Raw genomic sequence first — 21579 nt, 5'->3', positions numbered from 1 at the left:
GCTTGGGGATGTTCATTGTCAAATGTCAAATGTTCATTGTCAAGGGGTTTTGATCCAGGACGTTGAAATTTAATTTCAAGTCTGAAAATTGTTTCCTGTCACAGAACTTTATTCCTTTTAAAAACACTATACTACTTTCCTATTTTAGCAGTGTATAATATTGAAAACAAGGAATAGGTATTATGTCCTACTGCAGTAATCAGACAATAAAAAAATGTATAAACACGGGATTTTGGTGCTTCCCCAATAGAAATCAGGAGCCTTTAAAAGAGACTGGCCCTTTATCCCTGCAGTCCCCTTTGTAAATGAGGTGACAGCATTTCTCTCCTCAGCACTTTCTAAAAGCAGCACTTTCACTTGAAAACAGCACTTCACCTTATTCTCTCCAAGAGCAAAGAGGTGTTAAAACAGCCATTAAAATAAAAAAAAAATGAACCCAGACACTTGCAGCACCCTGGTCCCACACACCTCATTTCCTCTTGGAGCGTGGCCAGCCAGGGTGACCAAGAGACCCCAAAATCACTGGGATCCAGCCCAAACTGTCAGCTGGCTGACAATACCCGCAATGACATCTGCCAACTCACAACTAAAGATCCCCATGGGGACCAGGCTCAGCAAGCCTGGATCTGACCCCAGCCACGCTAGTGAGTGGCTCTCGGCAACTTATTTCTGTGGATCCCCAGCCCTGTCTTCCCCTCTTTTCACACAGAAAAGTCAGCCCATCCTGAGCAGCATGTTAGTGATGGGCAGCACAGCTCGCATCCTCCTTCGGTTGGTAAAGCATGGTGCCTGAACAGAGTAGAAACACCTCCAGCCATGGAGACCCATTAATATCTGCTCGCACCCCCTTACACCCACCCCACAAACCCATAGTAGTTCTCCAACATGTAGGGCTACAATTGCAACCACTCTCCGAATACCAAAAAAAACGGTGCCATGCACAAGCATTACCTGTGCCAGACGACGGTGGCGTAACAGACCCTGGGCTGTCATCTTCTGGCTCTGACACTGTCACCGTTGGTACCACCTCATGGCTCGGCTTCAGGCCAGTCTCCGGCTGAGTCGGGCTCGACTCTTTGCTGGCAGCTTCCCCGCTGCTTTCTGTCTTGGTGAGCGTGATCTTGACAGGGGCTGTAACCACGGAGGCACTGTGCTGATCTCCAGACCTTGCGTCTTCAAGCAGGTCTTGCTCTTTGGCTGCCTTTGTGTTCTCCGAAGCCGTCCGCTGTGGTTCAGCAGTGTGGCTGGACCTAGTGGGTACTCCCTGGTACTTATCGATAAGGCCTGGGCTCTCATCTTCTGAGTCAGGGTCATGTTTTTCTTGGTATTTTATTTCTTCTGATCTACTTATGTCCATGTACTTATAAGCTTCTACTTTCATGGGATCTGCTAAGGTTTTATCAACTTCAGTAGACTCTGCAGGAGTCATTTCTATTCCCGAATCTGAGCTAAACAAGCCACGGGACTCAAACCCAGTCACATCTTGAACAGGATGCCCCAGCGTGTTAAACCCCTCTGTGCTGCCGGAGCAGGGAATGGGGCTGTTTTCCTGCTGATAAATGCCCGTGAAATAGGTGGAGTCCCGTGGGGTGGTGTAGTGGACGTCCGAGATCAGAGAGGTGTAGAAGGAGCTGTCACCTCCATTGGCAGTGGAGCCATAGTCAAAGAGGTGCGATGAGGCTGTGACACCTAAAGCAAAGACACAAAAATGGTGTGCAATGAAGAGACAAATGCCTGCATGCATCAATCTTTCTGCAAAGCCGTACTCTTTCCCTGCTGGCTTTAGATTCAGTTTGTGCACCAGGCTTGGCTTTGCGTGGAAGCTCTTTGGGACTGTCTCTTACTATACCTTGGGCGACATAGTGGCACATCTGTCAGATGAGGTTTCCAGCTGCTGCTGTATCTTAAAATAGCTATAATGATCCTGATAGCTGCTAAGAGTCCCCGGCCAATGTTTACCCAGTCTGTGCATAAAAATCTCCAGTGATGGCAATCCCAGAACCTCCCTCACAATCTGACTCAGGGGCTCACCATCCAATAACCATTTAAAAAAAATCCAATGTCCAAACCAAAAACAATCCTGAGCAAACAATTTTTTTTTTTTTTTTTTTTTTTTTTTTTTTAAATACAGAGAAATGGAAGAGTTTCACCGTAAGGAAACTTTTCATTAAGAAAAAAAAGATGCTGGACAGAAATTGAGATAGAAAGTTGGTATGCAGTTTTAGGTTTCATTTGCTCTTTTAAAAGTAGCCACCCTAAATTTGTGAAACACCAGGGCAGAGACTAAACATCCTCATTTAGTGATTTCCATGTGCCCAGAAAGCTGTATCCTGTGTGCATCATCTACAAAACATGCTGGCATGAAAGCAGTTAAACCTCTACCCACGCCCAGGCATCATTTTCATCCAGTACTTCTAATTCCCGCTGTCAAGCTTTAAGTGCCTGTGGATGACGCTAATTAAATTACAAACAATGGCCACTCTCTATTTGCAGCATTAATATAAAGCACAGCTCGATGATGAGAACAGCAAGATCTCCCATGAGGGAGGCAGGATGTGGCGAGACAAATTTTTATAGGGGCTGAGGGAACGGGTATGTAGAGGAACAAAGCTAATGTCTGCAGGAGCTGGTGCCTATAGGAAGGCAGTAGCCTCTTAACTGCTTGTGCACTGATGCACGCTGCATCGCAGAGGCTGGCCGCCTTTCTCCGACCTTTGCTCACCACCCTGCAAGGGATGTGGGGCTCCTGACCTCCTCCACATGTGCCCAGTCCTGGGCTACCATGCACAATGGAAATTTAACAGTAATATTAAAGGGACATTGCTGCAGCTACAAAGCCAGAAGCTGGGAAATGTCAGTGTGAAAGCTCCTGAGCTACTTGCATTTGGTTATTTTCTTTCTCCTCGCACACACCTAATGATACCATCACAACTATTTTTTCCCACAGCCCTCCGTGCATTAGGCATGTGCAACTCATTTAGTGAGCCCTGAAGCAATTCCTTTTCCCCTTAACACCGTTCAGTGTGTAGCTGCAGGCTTTGTTTTACTGCAAAACCTTGCTGGATTTTACATGCACAACCCAAGCCCTGCACAAAGGCAGAATGCCCGTTTCCCTCATGATATTTTTGCATCGCTTGGTGCTATGATGACTTGCAAGCAAATTCTCTTCCCTGGGCCACCTTTAGGGTGGGAACCATATGCTCCTCCTTTTACAAGGGAAACTTGACAGCATAGGGAAAAAGCAGCCCCGAAGTGCCACACTTTGCTTTTCAGCCTAGCTATGCTACCTGCTCCTGTGTGTCCATCCTCACTGACTGCAGGTGCTGCCCACCAGCCCTCACCGCTAATCTGCTCCTGCACACACGATGCTGACAGCAGCTCCATCCCCACACCCCGAGAGCCCGTGGCCAGGGATTTGGGGCAGCTGCCTTTGCCATACGAGAGCGCAGAGCAAAGGATGCCGTAGCTAGCAGGGGAAAAATTTTCATCACCGTTCCCAGTTATTCCTGGCTTTTAGTTTGCTCTTCTCACCACTATGGAGCACTGCATAGAACTTTTCATAGAAATATTTATGATCAAGCCAAGACCTTGTTTCCGAGCGGTCAGGGTCGCTGCAGAGATTTTTCCTATGCGTGTGAGTTTGGGACTTTTTTTTCCTCTCTATCTGTGTAACTTTACATTTATCTACTCTAAATTTTACCTTCTACTTTCCTGCCAGCTCACTCAGGGCCGCAAGATCCTTTTGTACCTCACTGCAGGCAGCTTTCATCCTCACTGCTCCAAATGACTCAGTCTCATCAGCAAAGGTAGATGAGAACAGAGCCTAAGCAGAAAACCACAGTGAAACCGAAGCAGAAAGAGGGCTAAGCTGGGCTGCCCAGCACCCACATCTGGTACTACCTGACATCATCCAGTACCTCGCAAAGACAGCTCATACCCAAAAAACATTTCTAAATGATCAGTAAGCAAAAAGGGATAGGTTCTTTTTCTTGCAAATATTTTTCTTGCTGAACTTGCCCTTTTGAAAATTATCAATAAACAGGCTTGGATTTTCACAAATGTGTTGGTTAGCTGGAATTATCTGATGCATTGTTTATGCCAACATATTTCAGGCTGTGAATTGCTGACTACAGACTATTCATGCCTGTTGCTGCCAGTATCTGCTGTTTGTAATTTACTATTTGTGCTGGGTGAGTGGCTGTCTAAATCACGGGGTTTCAGGGTTGCTCTTTCAATAGATGATTCCTCAGTGCCTACTGGGCCTGATCCAAAGCCCACCGAATTCACTAGAAAAGTCTCATTGATTCTGAGTGGCTTTGAACGAGCTCAAGATGGCTGAGCAGTACTTTCTGCTCTGGGTGCTCATGAAAAATACACCGTCACAACACCATCAGCGAGCAAAAAGTCTGTTTCTACAAACATCCCCACTATTGCTAGTCAAGAGAGAGCACAAACATAGTCAAAGGAAATTGAAGTCACCATCAAACCAATATTCATGGATGCTGTTTGCAGCATTCATTTCTGCTTTGTCCACTGTATATGCGAGCCAGATGCACATGAATTTGCAGCACTGAGTAATGCTGATCAATAGAGCAGTGAAAGGGTTTCTAATGCATTTGTGTCAGGTGCTTCATAGCAGGAGTTATAGCAACCCAGGAGAGCTCACAGGAGAACCACTGTGGTAAAGAGAGCCTGGGAAAATATCATCCTATTCTTTATGTTATTCATCAACAGAAAGAAAAAATAACCCTGAAATAGTCATTGACAGAAACATCACTTCACATTTTCAAATAGTACAAAGCCAATGCTGTAGCAGATGTTAACAAAAGAGCTGATTTAAAATGGACTCACTGTCGATCGTAAACCTTTTTTTTTTTTTTCTTTCTGCAGTGGTTTTGCAAATAACAATGAAACCAGAAAATGCATTTCTTACTGGGGTTCAGGAGGAAGACAAAGAGTTAAAGGGTGTGTGAGCATGTCCACGTGCATGTGTGAGTAGAGAGAAGGTTCACATTAGCAGGACATAGAGGGATCCCAAATCTCAAGGCAACCGCAGAGTCAAAAGCACTGAAGACAGCTGAAATTGCCTAATTACTAGGATTTAATGCAACTCTATTTCCACAGGGAATGATTTAAAGCTATTGGTAAAACTGCCTCTTATTTGGGAAGTGTGAATCTATCAGCTATTAGGCTGGCTATTAAAGACATGGAAACCTATAATAGCTGAGCAGATTTTTGCTGAAGAATAGTGTATTCAGAGCCTGGCGATTAAGCAATGCCCTCTCTGACTTTAAGTTTATTTAGTTCAATATCCGTGGGAAGGAGAAGCCTTGAATAGCACTGGTAACTGAGGGCAGTATCAGATCTGAATTTACCCTTGTTACAAAGGCTTGGTTTTTTTAATCTGGATTTCCCTCAAATGTGCCCAAAAACTTGCCTGCCAATTCAGGTAAAGCAAAACTATTCAGCACTTGAGAGCAGCAGTCATGCTTTCTTGTAATATGAGCCCTCGGGAAATAATTTCACTTCCTGTGACCAGCTAAGAAGTAATGGGTCTGATTCAATCATTCAAGCACAGCTGAGATGCGCAGCAAGTTACATGTGTTTTCATCAGCAGTAAAGGAAAAAAGAATTTGAAAATGACTGTTTTGTTTCCTCAGAATAACTAAGTGAATGCTCCAGAAATCCCCTCCTACAGCACTGGATTTAGAGCTATTTAGCAATTGACACAGGAAATAATTTAGAAATCATTGGTTCCATGCAGAGTAACTCTTAATTTAAGAAAGGCAGCTGAAGCCCAATTTGTATCAATGCAAGCTGAACTACTGCAGTACACTGGAAGAGGAAATCAAAAGTTAGCTGAGGATGATAGACAAGAAAAAGAGCTAATTTAAATAAAACTGCCTTCCCCGCCCCCCCCCCCCCCCCAACTAGAGTATGCTCAGTGTTCTTAAAATTGATCACTTCAGAATATTGTGTTCAATTTTCAACAAAATAACCAGTTTCCACGTTAACCTGCCTTTCTTAATCTTCACATGCAACTCTGGTGACCTTCAATGGCACAGACAGACTGACACAGAAGGACATGAAATTTCAGTTCTGCAGAACAGCTGGCAACCCCTCAATGTGAGGTTCAGTATTTATTTTATGTCAGTGATTCGATCAGAATTATTAATTTTTCAGAAGAGGAGGGGGGGAACTAATCTTTAATTAGATGATGCTATTTTTACAGCCTGGAGCTGCACCGAGAAGAGGAAGGATCTTTGGTTGCAAGTGGAGGAATCAAGGTTTCAGTGACCTTTTCAGACAAAAGCAGAATAATGTGAGCAAGCCGCTTCCAGCAAATTCCTGTAAGTCTTTTAAATAGTTGGCTCTGACTTTTACTTTGGATACTAAGCCTTAGGAGCCATTACCGGCTACCCCAGTTCTGCAGGGCTGGTAGCTCCCAGGAGCAGGATCTCCCCAGCTCTCTCCCGTGTCCACGCAGATCACAACTTCCTGGCGACAAGATCCACCTTGTCCTGTTTGGACAGTCCCTGACTTGCGTTAATTTATGGACTAGAGATAATAATGAGCAAAGGCCTATAAACAAGGGGAGTAGTCTTGTTTGACTGGCTCCAAATGATGCTAGAGGGTCTCTCAGGCCACATGGCACTCCCAGTACCTCAGCCCTTTAGGTGTCATCCGGAGACTTTAGGTAACAAAGAGGCCAAATCTGAGCGATGAGCATTTTCCGGCACAGCAACTTTGCTCTGATCCAAGACTCCTGAAGGCACCACAGAGCTCAAGAATATGCAGTGACTTTCTTTCAGCACTCAGACTAAAGCCTGGTTCTTTAAAAGATATCCTATATTGTCTTAAAGACTCAAGGAGGTGATTGAGCACTTTGCAAAGCTTTTTATTTCATAGTTACCCTCTTGCCTAGAAAGGCTGATTTCATAGCAAGGCTGACTGTCTAAATCCAAGGAGCCATCATGGCATCCCATCGCACCTGACAGTGATGCAGGAGAGTCCTATTGCCCAGACCTTGCCACCACCTAAACATCTGTATCTGGAGATCAAACCACAGCTCAGGGTCCTCTCTGATGACCAGCACAGACCATGTTTCCCAGCCCCACATCAGCAGCTTACATTCCAGCCTCTCCTTCATTTTTATTGTTCATCCATGACCACCAGATAGATGCATCTTCCTGCTTGCTTCCAAATACACAACAAAAGTAGCTATTAAACAACCTGCCTTTTCTGTACCAAATTTACAATTTTGTCATCAGCCACTAGTAAAAAGCCTATGCTTGACCTTGGCTGCTTCTTATTCCTAACTTATCCTTAAAAAAGGAGGGGGAAAAAGGGAAAGACTTTTTACTTCTGTTCTTTTGACCCTTATATATAATGTCTCACTGTTTCTTTTTAGTTTCCCAACTCAGTTACCTTCCTTTTTAAAACTCACATTATATTGCCTTACTATGATCTCATCTGTAGTCATATACATCTTTATACAGATGTTCAGTGTTTTATCATGTTTCCACATCTCTTTACAGTACCCAGATGGACAGCAATCCCAAGCCTAACTGCAAATTCAAAGCACACCCTGTTGTCTTAGATCCAGACCAAGCTGTTTCTTCCTCTCTGCTTGATTTCAAGTCCAACTCAAACCTCAGGAAAGCTCTGCGGATTTCCAAACGTCCTTTGCTAGTACCACTCCCAGCAGCGGCAAGGGCAGCTTGCACGAATGGCAGAGACATCTCTGAGCCCCATGCCAAATCACACAATGCTTCAAAGGAGGCTGGCTACCCCCAGGGATATTTGAGGGTACCACTTGGAAGCCGTGCTCTCAATTTTGCAAGACCCTTCTCCATGAATTTTCTAACCTAAGACATTTCAATATCCATGCAAACCTCAAAAGTACTTGAGCACTTGTGTGTCAGCTCAAATAGAGTTTGAAACCCAAACAGCTGAGACCTCTCATGCCAAGTGCAGGCATCACCACGTTGTGGATAACACCACGAAATCAGCTCTCAGTCTCCCCGGGATTAGCCTTTCTCAATAGCCAGAGCCAGCTGTCAGCCCTGAGCTATACAACCTCTAGATGCTATAGGTTAGATGCAGAGAGCAGCAAGCTGCTTGCAAGAGAACTGCACTAGGCATGCATCCCTGGTAGCAGTGCCAGCTATTCCCAGCTGCCAGGAGATGGTGCTCTTTGTTTTAGCTCAGGATTTGCAAACCCACTTTACAGGTTAGCAACTTCTTTTCCTCCAGGACTCTCACGTTGCTGACTGCAGGAAAGATATAACTCCTCAAGTCACAGCACTCGCAAATATGAAGTATATGGCCATACTCTGAAAGTCATTTTGAGATTCATTTGCACAATAGATGCTATAAGAAAATTGGATGTATCAGAAGGATACATGCTCCTACTCTATTATTTCCCCCTGGCTCTCTGCATGGGTCCTGAATGTGTTGGGGAAACTCAGAGCAGCAAGAAGGCTGCTTCCCGCTGTCTCAGAGCAGCTGACAGCTCTGCGCCTTAGCTCCTGGGGACAGGAATGAGTCAGTGCATCAGCTGTGCAAGTTATTCATCCTTCCCCTCCAGATCCCACAGCAGCCAGAGGAAACGCTGCCATGCAGAGAGGCTGGTGCTGTCTCCTGCACAGGTAGGAGGGCAAAAGGACGGGGGGGGGGGGGGGGATTCTCTTTACACTTCGGTTACTCCATTGACTTCATTGGAGTGACTTCTGATTCATCCCGCCTGAGATGGAAAGCAAGTCCTAAACTCAAACAAGTTAATGATATGCTTTGATGCATGTAAAACCCCTTCTGCAGATCAATATGCAGAGGAGAGGAGTTACTACAGCCGCCAGCCCCAGAGCTTTAGCTGTGTATTACAAGCAGGCATTGCAGCTTCCAGTTCCAGGGCTTCCCCGTTTCAGTCCTCCATGTGCTAAATATATGTGGGGTTGGGGGTCAGCTGGGATCCCAGCCCCCAGAAAACCTTGGCTTCTGAGGATGAGCATCCTTTATCAACACACCACCTCCTAGTAAGTAGAGAGGCTAGAGGAGGGGACAAATATCTTTCAGGATCCAACCCCTGGACGCCCTAACACTTTTAGGAATTTCAGTTTGGGGGCTGCCTGGTTGAGACACTCCCCCCAGCAGCTGGTGCCAGGGCACCGTCATGTTATGCCAAAGCGTGGTTCTTCCGTGTGGCTTCCCAAGACCCTGCCTGGGGGGTTCTCCTGTTGCCCCAGCTGACTTCGGATTTCTTCCGAAAACTGGACAGGCATGGATAGGTCCTGGCTCAGCTGCTGAGTACTGCAGCCCTGTCTGCAGGAGGGATGTGTAAGAAACACTGATAAGCTTTTAATAAGGTTAAGACAGATCCACTCAGAACGCAGGATGCACTGCACTGCCGGCACCATCATCCCGGCAGACTATTAACAGCATCTTTTTTTTTGTTGTGGACTCTGCACCACAAGAGCTATCGTCTCCCTGCCAGCACCACTCTGAAAAGATACCAGGGTCCATCTTTTTGCTGCTGCTCAGTAGGCACTGTGGCTATCATGCTGCACCCTGGACCAAGCCGAGTCAAAGAGAGGAGTGGAGCTTGGTTTGGTGATGTTGAACAGCCTCAGGTCCCACGGACATCCACAGAGCTCATGGCATCTGACAGGGGATGTTCAGCAGGTTCCCCAAAGCCAACCAGCCAGTGTGCAAAGTGAACCCATAGTAAATGATTCAGCAGTTCCCACCCCACATGCCCTCTAGGCTTTCTGCTTCAATAAATGGTCTCAGGGAGCTCCAGTTTGACCTGGCAGTAAAACCCTGGTTTAAGGTCCATGACAGCCCCCCCAGTACTCTAGACAGCATGGAAAAATCAGGAACACTGAAGAACAAGCCCTGAGAGGAGCACAAGAACTGTCTGAAATGTGCATAAAGTTGCAAATGCTCCTGCTAGAAATGCAGCTGCAGCAGATTTTCATAATTATCAGAAAAGGATACAAATAGCATTTAGTAAGTTTTAACAAAAGTCTGGTTCAGGAAAAATGCAGTTTTTCACTCCTGTGATATGAGTAACATGGCTGGCCGGTAGGGTTCAGCAACACTAAGGTACTGCCTGAAATGCTATCAAATGCATTTTGCTAAGGATAATTAAACCCCACTTATGAGAATAATTCATTCTTATTTCACTGTAGTCACATTTCCCCTAGAATGATCAAACTCCACTGAGTACCACTCCAAGCACTAAATGAATTAGCACCTAAATCATTCTTTTCAATGACTTGAAATGGGGCCTAACTCCCTTTAGAGCACTAGACACCAAAGTGTCTCACAAAATCTGGATGTGTTTGGCTAAGTGTCATTCACCTTTAAGTTCTAAAATACCTAAATCCCATTTCAAACATGATTTAGGAACTTCAGCTATTCACTGTTTTTACCCCCAAACCCTGTCACTCTCCAAACTCAGACCAGGTTGTTATTTCAATACCCCCTGTAGAAACACCTTCTTCCCCTGCCCAGCCTCCATCCCCGGGCTCTGCCACAGGCACCTCCTGCACATCCAGCCCCACCTTTGCTGCATCCCAGTTACTTAAAAATTCATCTTCGCATGATTGCTGTAAGGCAATCCACACCCGCTCAGCTGCAGATTCAAACTTAGCCTGGAAAAGAGAAAAATGCCAACGCCAGCTGCTCTTGATGCCGCAATAAACCCAGGACAGAAATCATTGCCCTACAGCTTCAGGCTCTTCCACACCCAGGGAGAGAGGGCTCAGCAGCAGGGAGGTAAAAGCCAGTATTGGAGAAGGGCTTCTATTGAAATACAAGTCTTTGAGCAAGAGTCTGATGCACATGTGGAAGGGACTGCTGAGTTTTCTCTATGCCACCTGACCGCAACACCTCATGGAAATCCAGCTAATAAAAATTGAGAAAAAAGGAAGAAAGGGTCGCTTTGCACTTGGCTCCCCATCCCCGAAGATTGAAGCTACCCCAGTGGCATGAATCTTCCAGGGAGACAGAGCGACAATAGCAATGAAGTTCAGCTGAAATCACTGAGGGCTCTCAAGAGGAAAATTAATTTTGTGACGATGCATAACACCTACAGCGATGTGTCAGGCACGGTAATTCAGGGAGAAAACCAGCTGTCAGGCACTGAGGGCTGGGGTAAATCAGGAGCGACTCCACCAAAGGCACTAGAGTTACACCTGCATAAAACTGTCACCGGGGAAGGAAGTACGAGGCCCTGGGAGCCAACAAATAGAGTCTGAAGACAAGGCATTGCTGGCCACAAATCAGGATCAAATCTAATTCCCAAGGGACAGCAGGGAAATCTAGGTCAGAGAGGACACGGCGGCATGAAGCTCATGCAGGCAAAGAGACAGACCTCAAAAATCACCATCTAAGTCTCTTTTAACCTGAGGTTTTCCCATCGCAACATGACCTGTGCCAGAAAGACCAGATGACCACTGTATGCTGGCTCCTGGTGACCACCTTTATTGGCAGTAATAAAAACATTAGGCGAAAAGACCCTGTATAGCATCAAATAGGATCCAGATTATATAACATCAAGGAGGAGTGAGGGAATATGAGCAACATCAGAAAAGATATTTGGGGTTTTTTTATTTAAAAAGAGAAACAGGGAGGTTCTGCTGAGGCAGGTGAGGCAGCAGGCTCTGATCCAAGTGCTAATGCGGCTTCCTTGCATGTTAAGTGATTTCTCTCTGTTTCTAGAAGGTGGGGGCACCAAGGGTGCATCTGAAAGTCAACCAAAAAGTTTCAAAAGTGTATTAAAAGTTAAACCTCTCAAAGTAGTGCAAAATGTGGGGCAGAGCCACTGCAGTCATAAATCAGCATCAAGCTGCTGGCTCCAGCTTCTGCTTAAGGAGGATCGGGCCATATGTGCTATAACTAATGCTATAAATGTCCTTTCCTTCAAGGTCTCTCCTTTATTTACCTGCCACTATGTATCTTCCCCTGCAAAAGATGAGTTTACTCCAGAGACAGGAAAAATCCTCCCCAGACATCTCACTTCCCTGAAGGACATTTTTAGAGACTTATTCCGCCCTTCACTCAAGTAGAGTGAAGAACCGATACAACTACAAGCCACTCCATTTCCTGACCATGAATACCTGACATCAAAAATATTTGCCCACCCAGGAGACCAGCCAGCAAGTCTGAAGTCTATACTTTGAGCAGAGGCATAATTAAGGTTTCAAGGAACACAGGTTAGTTGGACTGTCCCCCTCCCTGAAAGCCCAGGAGAAGCTCCTGCTCCTTCCTCACTCGGCAGCTCTCCATCTCTTTCCATTTGCAAAGCCTGAAGGCTTGCAAGGGTGACGTGGGACCTCTGTGGTGAGCTGGGGCCTGGTCAACAGGCTGGCTTGCCTTTGGGGACCTTTCACAGACACCTTGGATGTCACCCACAAGCTCCTCACTCCTGGATACCCCCAAGCTGTGGGAAAAGAAGCAGCTCCTCTCCCCTCTATACATGCACACCATGCAGGCAACCCCATGGGCAGCACTGCAGACTCACCCAGTTTCCTGGGATAAAGAAACCTAGCACATGGGCATCTTTGGCTCTGGCCCTCTTCTGTCCTGCTGCAGCCAGCAGGGCAGGGATAGGGGCAATTGCTTTGCTCTAGGGCTGGCAGCTGCCGATCACCACTTTTCTGGAAGAGCAGGGGAAAGCCAAGGCAAAGTCATGCCTCTGCTCTTTGCAAGGGGACCCAGCTCTCCGCAGACAGAGTTGGTGGCTAAATCACAGTCTTCTGCAGATTTAAAGACAGCGGAGGCTGCACTGCAGAAAGCTTTTGAGGTTGTGGTGGAGCAACCTTGATTCAAACCAACCATTTGCTGGAATTAATGTGTGTTATTAAAGCAGGAGGGGGGCAGCAGCTTGACAGCAGTGCCAGGACCAACCTCTCTGACAGGCGTTTCTCTCTGCATTCAGCGGCACAGCCTGGCATTTGGCTTCACAAGTGAAAAGCTGGGGATAATTACCCAGATCACAATGCCTCATGCAGCTTTCCTAAAGTCTCTGTCACCTGCCCGGGAAGGGTCAGCTGCCAGGTAACTGTGGAAGCTGCAGCGAAAGGCAGGAGCAGACAGTCGTCCCCTTGCTCTCCTCCTCTGCCTGACCTCTCATCCGTGTGCCGACGGTGCTGCTGAAGCAGTTCTTGTGGAGCAGTTATTGCACACCACTGCCTCACCCACACCTGCTGGAAGATTTCCATTAAAAGCTGCAATGAAATCTTAGCTTTTCAATCACAGGGACATCTATTTTCCTCTGAAGACTGTCCCTTCCCCCAGAGAAACATCCAAGACCCCAAAACTGAAAATCTCTGACTTTGCTACCATCCTGACCTTAGAAGGGCCAGAAAGCACTGAAATAATTTCCTATTCAGCCCAGGGAGGTTTCAGATCCTACATACTGAAGGTTTTTAAGAGTAGTTACACAAGTAACTCTTAAATGCTTTCAGTAGAGGTCCTCCTGCTTGGGGAGACAGGATAAATACATGACATCCACAGCAGCTCTCCTGCTTTAGGCTCTAGCATAAACTACTTTTGGAGGACAGCTACACAACAGCCAGACTTCCAGCTATGATCATGAACAAGGACCTTTCCATCCCAGCAGATACACCAGGTAGAGCGCTTCATCTGAGAATAAAGCAGCTTCTAGATCAAGTTCTGAACAGGACATCTCTGCAGATACTGCTGATTCACCTACGGGTTCGTGCCAAAACAATAAACATGTCTAAAGAGAAAAAGCAAATATGGCAAGCAGTTTTTCTGCTGTGTTTTCAAAGCGATAGAAAGGAACATCCAGAAAACTTCAGGGCAAGCGAAGCAACATGTCCTCGGGGAAAAAGCCCATTTTGAGAGTCTACCACAGTGAGTGAGCCAGAGGGCATTTGAAAGAGCATGACTACTACCTAAGATTAAGCATTAGGTTTTGCTTAAAAAAAAAAATAATCTAATAGCCTTCTTGGCTATAAGCTTGGTGTTAGGAAGCCAAGGAAAAGTAGTGAGTGTAGGAAACTTAACTTTCTCATGTATTTTTGGCATTCAGTCCTCACTGGTAATCAACTCAAGCTATGTAAAGGAAATCAGTCAAACGGACAAAGTGTTAACAGGGGAATTAAGACACTAAGATAACCTGGAGCGAGTTCTTCACATGCAATATCAGATATTGGCTAATCATTCATTGCATTAAAAACCTCCGCCAGGGTAGTGTAAATGCATCAGCAGATGACACTATGTGCAGGGATGTAGCATATTTCCCTTGGGCAGAAGCCAGAGTGCAAGGGTGTATGCAGTGCTGCAGACTGAGCATGACGAAGTACCCAGGCAGGACATGAAAGGAGGCAAGAGGCAGCCCAAGAACAGACAGCAAAAGAAATAAGAGCTCATGGACTAACCCTGCAATGTAAAACAAAGAAGGTCCCATATAGGGATGGGCAAGGAAGGGAGAAGAGACTCCCACTATTTATCTGTAGCTTGTCCTCTGGCACAGATAAACCAGGAGCCAGGTATTTGTGCAGTTTGTTTTCTTCATTTAGGAAAAGCATGGAAAGATGCAGAGAAGTTACAGAAGTTGCTGGTGGCGTAAGTACTGGAGGGCAGGATACCTGGAACCAGTCTGGAGGAAGGAATAAGAGATAGATTTATATTGTATGGAAAGGGGAAGGGAGGGGGAGGGCAGGATCAGAGTCTATAAATACTCTGAAGGTACCAGTATAAGTGAAGGGAGGGAATTAGTCACAGTCTTAAGAGGATGAGAGGAAAAAGAGCAATGGCTTGAAGTTAAGATATAAATTTAGGCTACATGTCAAGGTATATTTCTTGATGGAAAAGGGCAGAGAAGTGGAATAGGGAGCACAAGGTGCGCCCATATACTGTCTCCCCATTACAGCACATCTGGATGGGTCCTAGCAGGGAATGAACTCCAGCTCTGCCCTGGGAAAGGGTTCCAGATGTCTTTTTCTGGCACCACTGTCAATAGCCCAATTTTGCCTCTTGTACATTAGCACTTCAGATGAAGTTTGGCAAAACAGAAAATTAAAGGGAAATAATTCTGCTTGGAACTGAGCTGGAACAGATTTTTTTTCCATGGGTTCCCCCCCTCCCTTTTTTTTTTTTTTTTTTTTAATGAAACACAAAAACAAACCAATAAAAATCATTCTAGGTCAAATCAATTTAATTTGACCTGAAGCTAAATGTCAGATCTGGTTTACAGCAAACTTTGAATATCAAAGGGAAGCACTGTGCATCAGGGCCCCTCGTGGCAGCACGCACAACATAGTGCACATAGGGGGACCTTCATTTTCCCTACCCCACCCCAGCTGCACCTAACAGGCTGCAGCTCCCTTCAGAGTAGCATCTTTTACCTTCTTCCCTAACTTCTCCCCAAGTCCAACCATTTCAGCATAGCAGATGACCAAAGTTCACAGGCAGTCCTAAATCATGCTCAGACCCATCTTAGTTCCCAGTGTTTTGGATTTGAGCCCATGAAATTAATCACCACATCATATAGTTGCTATAGTAACATCCTATTGAGTATTATTAGAAATCGCTGTCCCAAAATCCCATATACTGGAAGAAGTTGTGCAGCAGGGGTAAGAGCCATCTTTGCCTGCACAGCTTTCCATTCCCCATAGCTCCCAACAGCAGATGATCCAGGCAGTGGATTAATCGTGCCCTATCTTTCCCCAGCACTATTGGTTGCAGCACTGAGCTGTGGAGTGCAAAAAGCAATGTGTACCCCACTTCCAACTGACCCAGCTTGTTCAAAGCAGCTGCTGTTTAAAGCTGCTTCTTCACAGCAACTTGCTTACACATTTTCCAGACGTGAATTAACAAAATATGCTCTAATTTAAATGCAGACAACGGGTATTTTTGTTAGCTCAAGCAAACAAGGAAAATCTGAGACCCTTTCCCCTCCATTTTTCACAAGAATTTAGAATATGATCCTGCAGAGATTCAATTTCGCAGTAAACCTTCCTGAACATTTCCCTTTTATGAAAAAGAACCACAACTCTTTTTTTTTTTCTGATGTTAAATGTTAGAACAGTGCACATTCCTTAGGAAACAGGAAATTAAGCCAGTACAGGGCTGAGGATGGACAGAGATGACTGGACAGAGGAAGAATCAAGCTGCACCTTGCTCTAAAACACAAGTCACTACATTCTTCCACTAAACTCCTCTTCCAAGAGGACAACTGGGTTTCAGTAGTTAAATATAACTAATTCAGGCAATGGCTTTCCACAATAAATTAGAAATTCAGGGAAGTTCTAAATAGCATTTGATGTTGTCTAATGCAAATGCCACATGGCTCAGGTGCTGCATCTCTTGCTGCCCGCAAGGCCAGCAGATGTCCACATCAGCTGTGGGGTTATAAGACAAAAAGGGCTTCCGAGGTCCACACAGCTCCCAGCCTGATCTGAAATAGTCCAAAGACAATAACCAATGCTCTCCTCCTTTAAAAACTGGAAACAGGACAGAGAAGGGAAGTTGGAGATGGGAGAGTATATGAAGAGTATTTCCAACAGGCTATTTATTACTGGCTCGACTTCCATTTACCCTGAAGGCATTTAACACTGTTTCGCAGTGTGAAAGGGCCTTCATGTGGATAAACATTCAGGTCTGTCACTGTAAGGCACTCACAACATATGGGCAAACTCTTCCTTTTTAGTATTTTCATCCACTTAAATACATCAGATAAAGGCTTAAGGATTTTATGCCTGCTTTTGACCACGGTGACAAGTGTAAACAGCCATTCCAGTGAGATATTTCTGCCTGCACACCCAGGATGCAACAAAACACCTCCCTGGGCTGCCCTCCCATTTCCCAAGCCAAATGCTATGCTGGCAACCCAGGTCAGGCCCTCACCTTTGGGTATCAAGAGCCCCCATCTCTTGTCTGAACCTGTCTCAGGGTATCTCCAGGTGGTTCTCACATAAGCTGCAGACCAAGGTCAGATTGGTCTTCAATGGGGAGAGCAGAAATGGCTTTTCCATCCTAACTATAGGTGGTCACCTTGATGCAAGATGCTTCATCCCCCAGCCCAGTTTACCCAGTCTCTGCATCTTTCAGCTAGCTCTCAAGTCAGCTTTTAAGCTGACACATAGGTTTTGGCCATCTCTGTACCAGGCGGCTAAATCACACCAGAGATCTTTGGCACCTCGCTTGCCCCAGGAACTATGTGGGCAGAGCATCCCCAACAGATTTTTGGTTGTGATGATGAGAAGGAAACAGCTGAGGAATGAAGCAAAATGGATGCAGAGACAAGAGGAAGAATGGGGAGAAGAACTCAGTGCTAAGAACAGGGAGAAGTATTGGGGGAGAAGAAAAAGATGGGGTGTGTGGGACTGATATGGAAAGCAGAGGGGAAAAAGGACACTGATGTGGAGAGAGAGAAATAGACAGTGAGAATTAAATGAAAGAAGAGTGATGCAGAGGAATTAAAACAAAGTAATGTGAACAAAGGACAAGAGAGGTAGAAAGCAGAGGGCGAAGTATGAAATGGGTGAGAAGAGACAGAAGAAATTTTAGAACTGCTAGGGTGACACACATACCTGTCTGTATGTACAGTCTGACAGATACTACATTTGATGTACACTTCCCTCGTTCATGTTCATCCATCATACATTTCTGGGACACTATTTTTAGCCACGTACAAAATCACACTAGAAGCTTTTCTCGCTTCCATTTTGGAGGAAGGGCCAGGCACTTCCCAGGCACAAGGTGAATCTCTTTTTAGAATAAATTCAGAAAGACTATCAGAGCGAACCCAATGCCTATGAATAAATAACTCTGCTCCTGTGGAGGAGGCTGTGGCAAGGAGCTATTCTCAGATATTCACATAGCCCCAAATAAGAGGATGCTTGGGAGCAAACAAGGAGGTGGCGGCCACAAGTCCTGCGTGGCTTGGGCATTTGACCTGCCCTCCTGTGGGGAAGGAGCTTTTCCAGCCTGGAGCAGCAAAGGGCATGAGGAGCAACACGTGCACAAAGGCAGAAGAACATGGCCGACATGAGCTGTTCTACAGGTCCTGTTGCCTGGACCAAGGCAGCTCCTTCTTGCACCATGGCCATCCCATGCCCTCTGCACCAGTCTGCTGGTTGATAGCCTGTGTCAGGTTCAGCAGCACCAGTCTGATGCTATTTTTGTTCCACATCAGGTGTGAGGACCTTGGGTGGAGCAGACCTGCTACTGGAGGGAGCAGGGAGGCAGGAGGCTTTGCTCTGTGCTGTTGTGCTGCCATTCTCATCAGCAGGCCTGGGATATTGCTGGCTAACATGGCTGCAGCGTGAAACATTGGGCAGGGCAGGGATTAGCTTAAGGCAGAAATGTGCTGATTTAAGTGTACCCTTCCCCAGCGTCATCTCTGTGCTTGAATCCATCAAATAAGCTGTTGTGTCTGGCTCCCTGCACATTACAGCTGCTCTGCGCCTCACTATAAGCATCAGATGAGGTCAATTTATCCAGTTATAGGAGGAAGAACCCAGAAGTTTGTATAAGCCACTGATCCCTTCTTGGATAGGACAGCAAGAAAGGCAGGAATTGAGTCTGACCAAAGATCAGCTCCAGTTTCTTCCCTTTAGGGCTGCTTGAGCCTGGCATAACTTAGCCCTGCCTCAAGGCTGCTCTAACTCCACAATGGGAGAGTGGCTCTGCATGGAGTAGCCCATGGAGATGCCCAAAGCCATTTCTATCCTCCCTCAGCACCCCCTCCATGCCACATGCAATTTGACCATGCTATACAGTACATTCAGCCTGCTCTGAAAAGCATCTGTCCACCTTCCTGGGAGGTGGCTGGGGACAGCCATGAGCTGAGACACAGGAACTAAAACAAGGTTTGGCAGTACTCATGCAAGCATCTTTCAATTATCCACTTACCCACATGTTCCTTCCCTTTGGCTGCTATATTACTAATTACCTAAATTATGCAGCCATATTCATCTGGAAATGTATGAAATAGGACATTGATACATTTTATAAGATGGCACTGGAAGCTTCACTTCCATGAGAGGTAAAAACAAAATAAGACTTTCATCCATCTGTAATCCGACTTTACTCAACTGCCTTTTATAGCAGTTGGGATGACAGAGGTGCATGTTCCTGAGAGCCCCGACACTAAAAGTATCTGTAATGTGCATCAGACTGTGAGCGCCTGCACCATTTATACTCATTAAATTGATGTGAGGCTCCCAAATCCATTCACTACTCTTTCAGAAGATACAGATTCTTGCTTAAAAACTGGTAGGTTCCCCAATTCTGGTCCATTCCCAAAGTCTCTAGGATCAGAGCTGCAGAGGTCCTGACTGCAGCACAGATGGCTTTAATGAAGTTAGTGGGCTGGGCTGTGTCCCGTGGCCAGAGGAATGTGCCAGACATGCACAGAGATGTCAGGAGGGTGAAGCTGGGTGGAAATGCAGCAGTAGTGCTGAACTCCAGGCAGGGCTGTGGCTCAGCCACAGAGGCTGTGAAGATGCAGAAGTGCTGCTTGAGAGTTGGAGGAGCGTGTTCTTGGTGAATTCAATGGATCATGCAGATGCAGAAAGTGGAGAATGTGCAAGTGCCCAGATGGGAACCAGTCTCTCCTGTGGCACTCTGTCATCCATTCCATGCAAATCCATGCAGAGCATGGGCAACGCAAAAACAAAACCCTTATGGGTTTGAAATGTGAGAGAGGTCTCTGTTGCAGGCTTTCAAACACAGACTGCCTTGATACCACAGCTAAAGAAGGAGCCTGGATATCTCAGGTCCAAGGCTTGCTGCCAGCCTTGGAAATGGCTGAAGTCCCTTCTGCTCACCAGCACTTCAGCCCTCAAAAATAAACCTATTTCCTATCACCACTTGGCAGGAGTGCAGAGTTACCTGTGCTGCTGGAAGGGAATGGCAGACTGTTCAAAGGGGAAAATGGAAGTGGGGTAAATGCCTCCCAGATGTGCAAGGCAATACACTGTAAGCTCCTGCCCTCTCCAGCCCCAGCATGACTTGCATGTCCATGACCTTGCTTCTCAACTAGACTTTTTGGGGTCATCAAACGAGACACGGCCATCTTATTTATCTCCAGCTACACCACCTTTAAACCAAGGAGTCAGACTTTTAGAGCCAAGCCGCTCAGTCACACAGCAGCCTGCTGCTGTCCAACACATTTTAAAGACACTTCATGGGAAAAGGAGCCAGTTTTCAACAACATGTAAAGGTGTAAATGGGGAATGTTTGGATCACTAAGTAGAGCCATCCCCTTACCCAACGGTGAACAATATCGCAGGCCCATTTTCAGGACATCAACCTCTGTCTTAAAAAACAATTTGACTTTTGACTCCTTACACCCATTAGAAAACTGGTCCACAACATGACTGATCTGGTGTTTAAGAGTCTCCTAAATTTCCAGCCTAAATTTATTCATCACCAACCTACATCCATTAATTCTTCTGTCAGCATTGGCTTTGGCCCTTGAAAATATTTATAGGAAGCAATCATTCCCTTGGAGCTTTCATTTTGCTAGACTGAACAAATTACTCTCTCTAGTCTCCTAAAGAAAGCTCTCCACACCCTGACATTAAATCTCATGGAGAGTCTAGGATGCCTGGTGCCACGCTCTGGGAAGTTTCTTCTATTTTCTGTCCTAAATTCTTCTTTAGTGCTATGTACTTTAAGCCACTCTTTAATGATGTTTCTACACACAGAAATGCATTTTAACTCAGTGCAGACAGCTCACACCATTATTTCATTTGGCTGGAGTAGCATGAAAACACACTGATAGCAGTAGGTTAGTTTCTGAAGCATTGTTCTTGGTTCAACCATCATAATTTCTGCTCTGGCATCATGAGAGGGAAAAAATACTGTTAAGGGTCAGAAATTATGCCGAAATTGGAAGCATACAGCACTGTCAGGGTAAAGCAAGTAGTTATCAGAGTTTCCCTGGCAAGCATGGCCACACAGTAAATACCATATCAAAGAATCAAAACCAAACTACACTCCAAAGCACATCCTTATGTATGCATGCCTATGTGTGCACACACACCTCCATGCTTACACCTTTCTTTCCCAAGCTGAAGCAATTAACTCTCAGCCTCTAAAATTTCTGGAATCACATTTCTGGATGACCATCACACACAGTGCCCTGGTCCAGTCTCTGCATTGCCATATTTGAAATGGAAAGCTCTGTGCAAGTCAGCATGTTCACACTGAATTTTAGCCAGAGCATCCTGGCCCATCTGTTTGAGATTAAGACCACAAAGGAGCAGAGCATTAATAAATGATCTGCAATTCCTACCGTCTTCCACTTTGGAACACTGGGGGGGGATGGGGGGGGGAATATTACCAACACCCAAATGCACTTTTCAGCAACAAATAATGATTTGGTTCAGCATTAAGCATATAAGGAAAAAGTTTAATGCAGAATCTGAGCACCATCCTATCTCACGGGGCTATTGTTCCGACATGAAGAATTATATATAGCTGAGTCTTTATTACATTAATTCAATTCTTCAGCTGCTTAGACTGCTCCTGTATATCTTTTCTAAATTAAATTTGGTTTTCTGTACCTGCAGCTATGGTTATCCTGGGTATTTT

The 21579-nt window shown here is 45.6% G+C and overlaps 1 protein-coding gene across 1 annotated transcript in view; it reads right to left on the bottom strand.

Annotated features, from left to right (window-relative positions):
• Positions 1 to 21579, bottom strand: part of RTN1 (reticulon 1) — a 122523-nt gene that overhangs the window by 52388 nt on the left and 48556 nt on the right. Inside the window, exon 2 of the mRNA XM_049828635.1 lies at positions 952 to 1689. Within this exon, the coding sequence (XP_049684592.1) occupies positions 952 to 1689 (738 nt within the window). The remainder of the gene's footprint in view (positions 1 to 951; positions 1690 to 21579) is intronic.

The sequence above is a fragment of the Accipiter gentilis genome, chromosome 25 (assembly GCF_929443795.1).
Source record: "Accipiter gentilis chromosome 25, bAccGen1.1, whole genome shotgun sequence".
NCBI lineage: Eukaryota > Metazoa > Chordata > Aves > Accipitriformes > Accipitridae > Astur > Astur gentilis.
The sequence above is the reverse complement of the archived record's forward strand: the minus strand, read 5'-3'. Positions and strand labels throughout refer to the sequence as shown.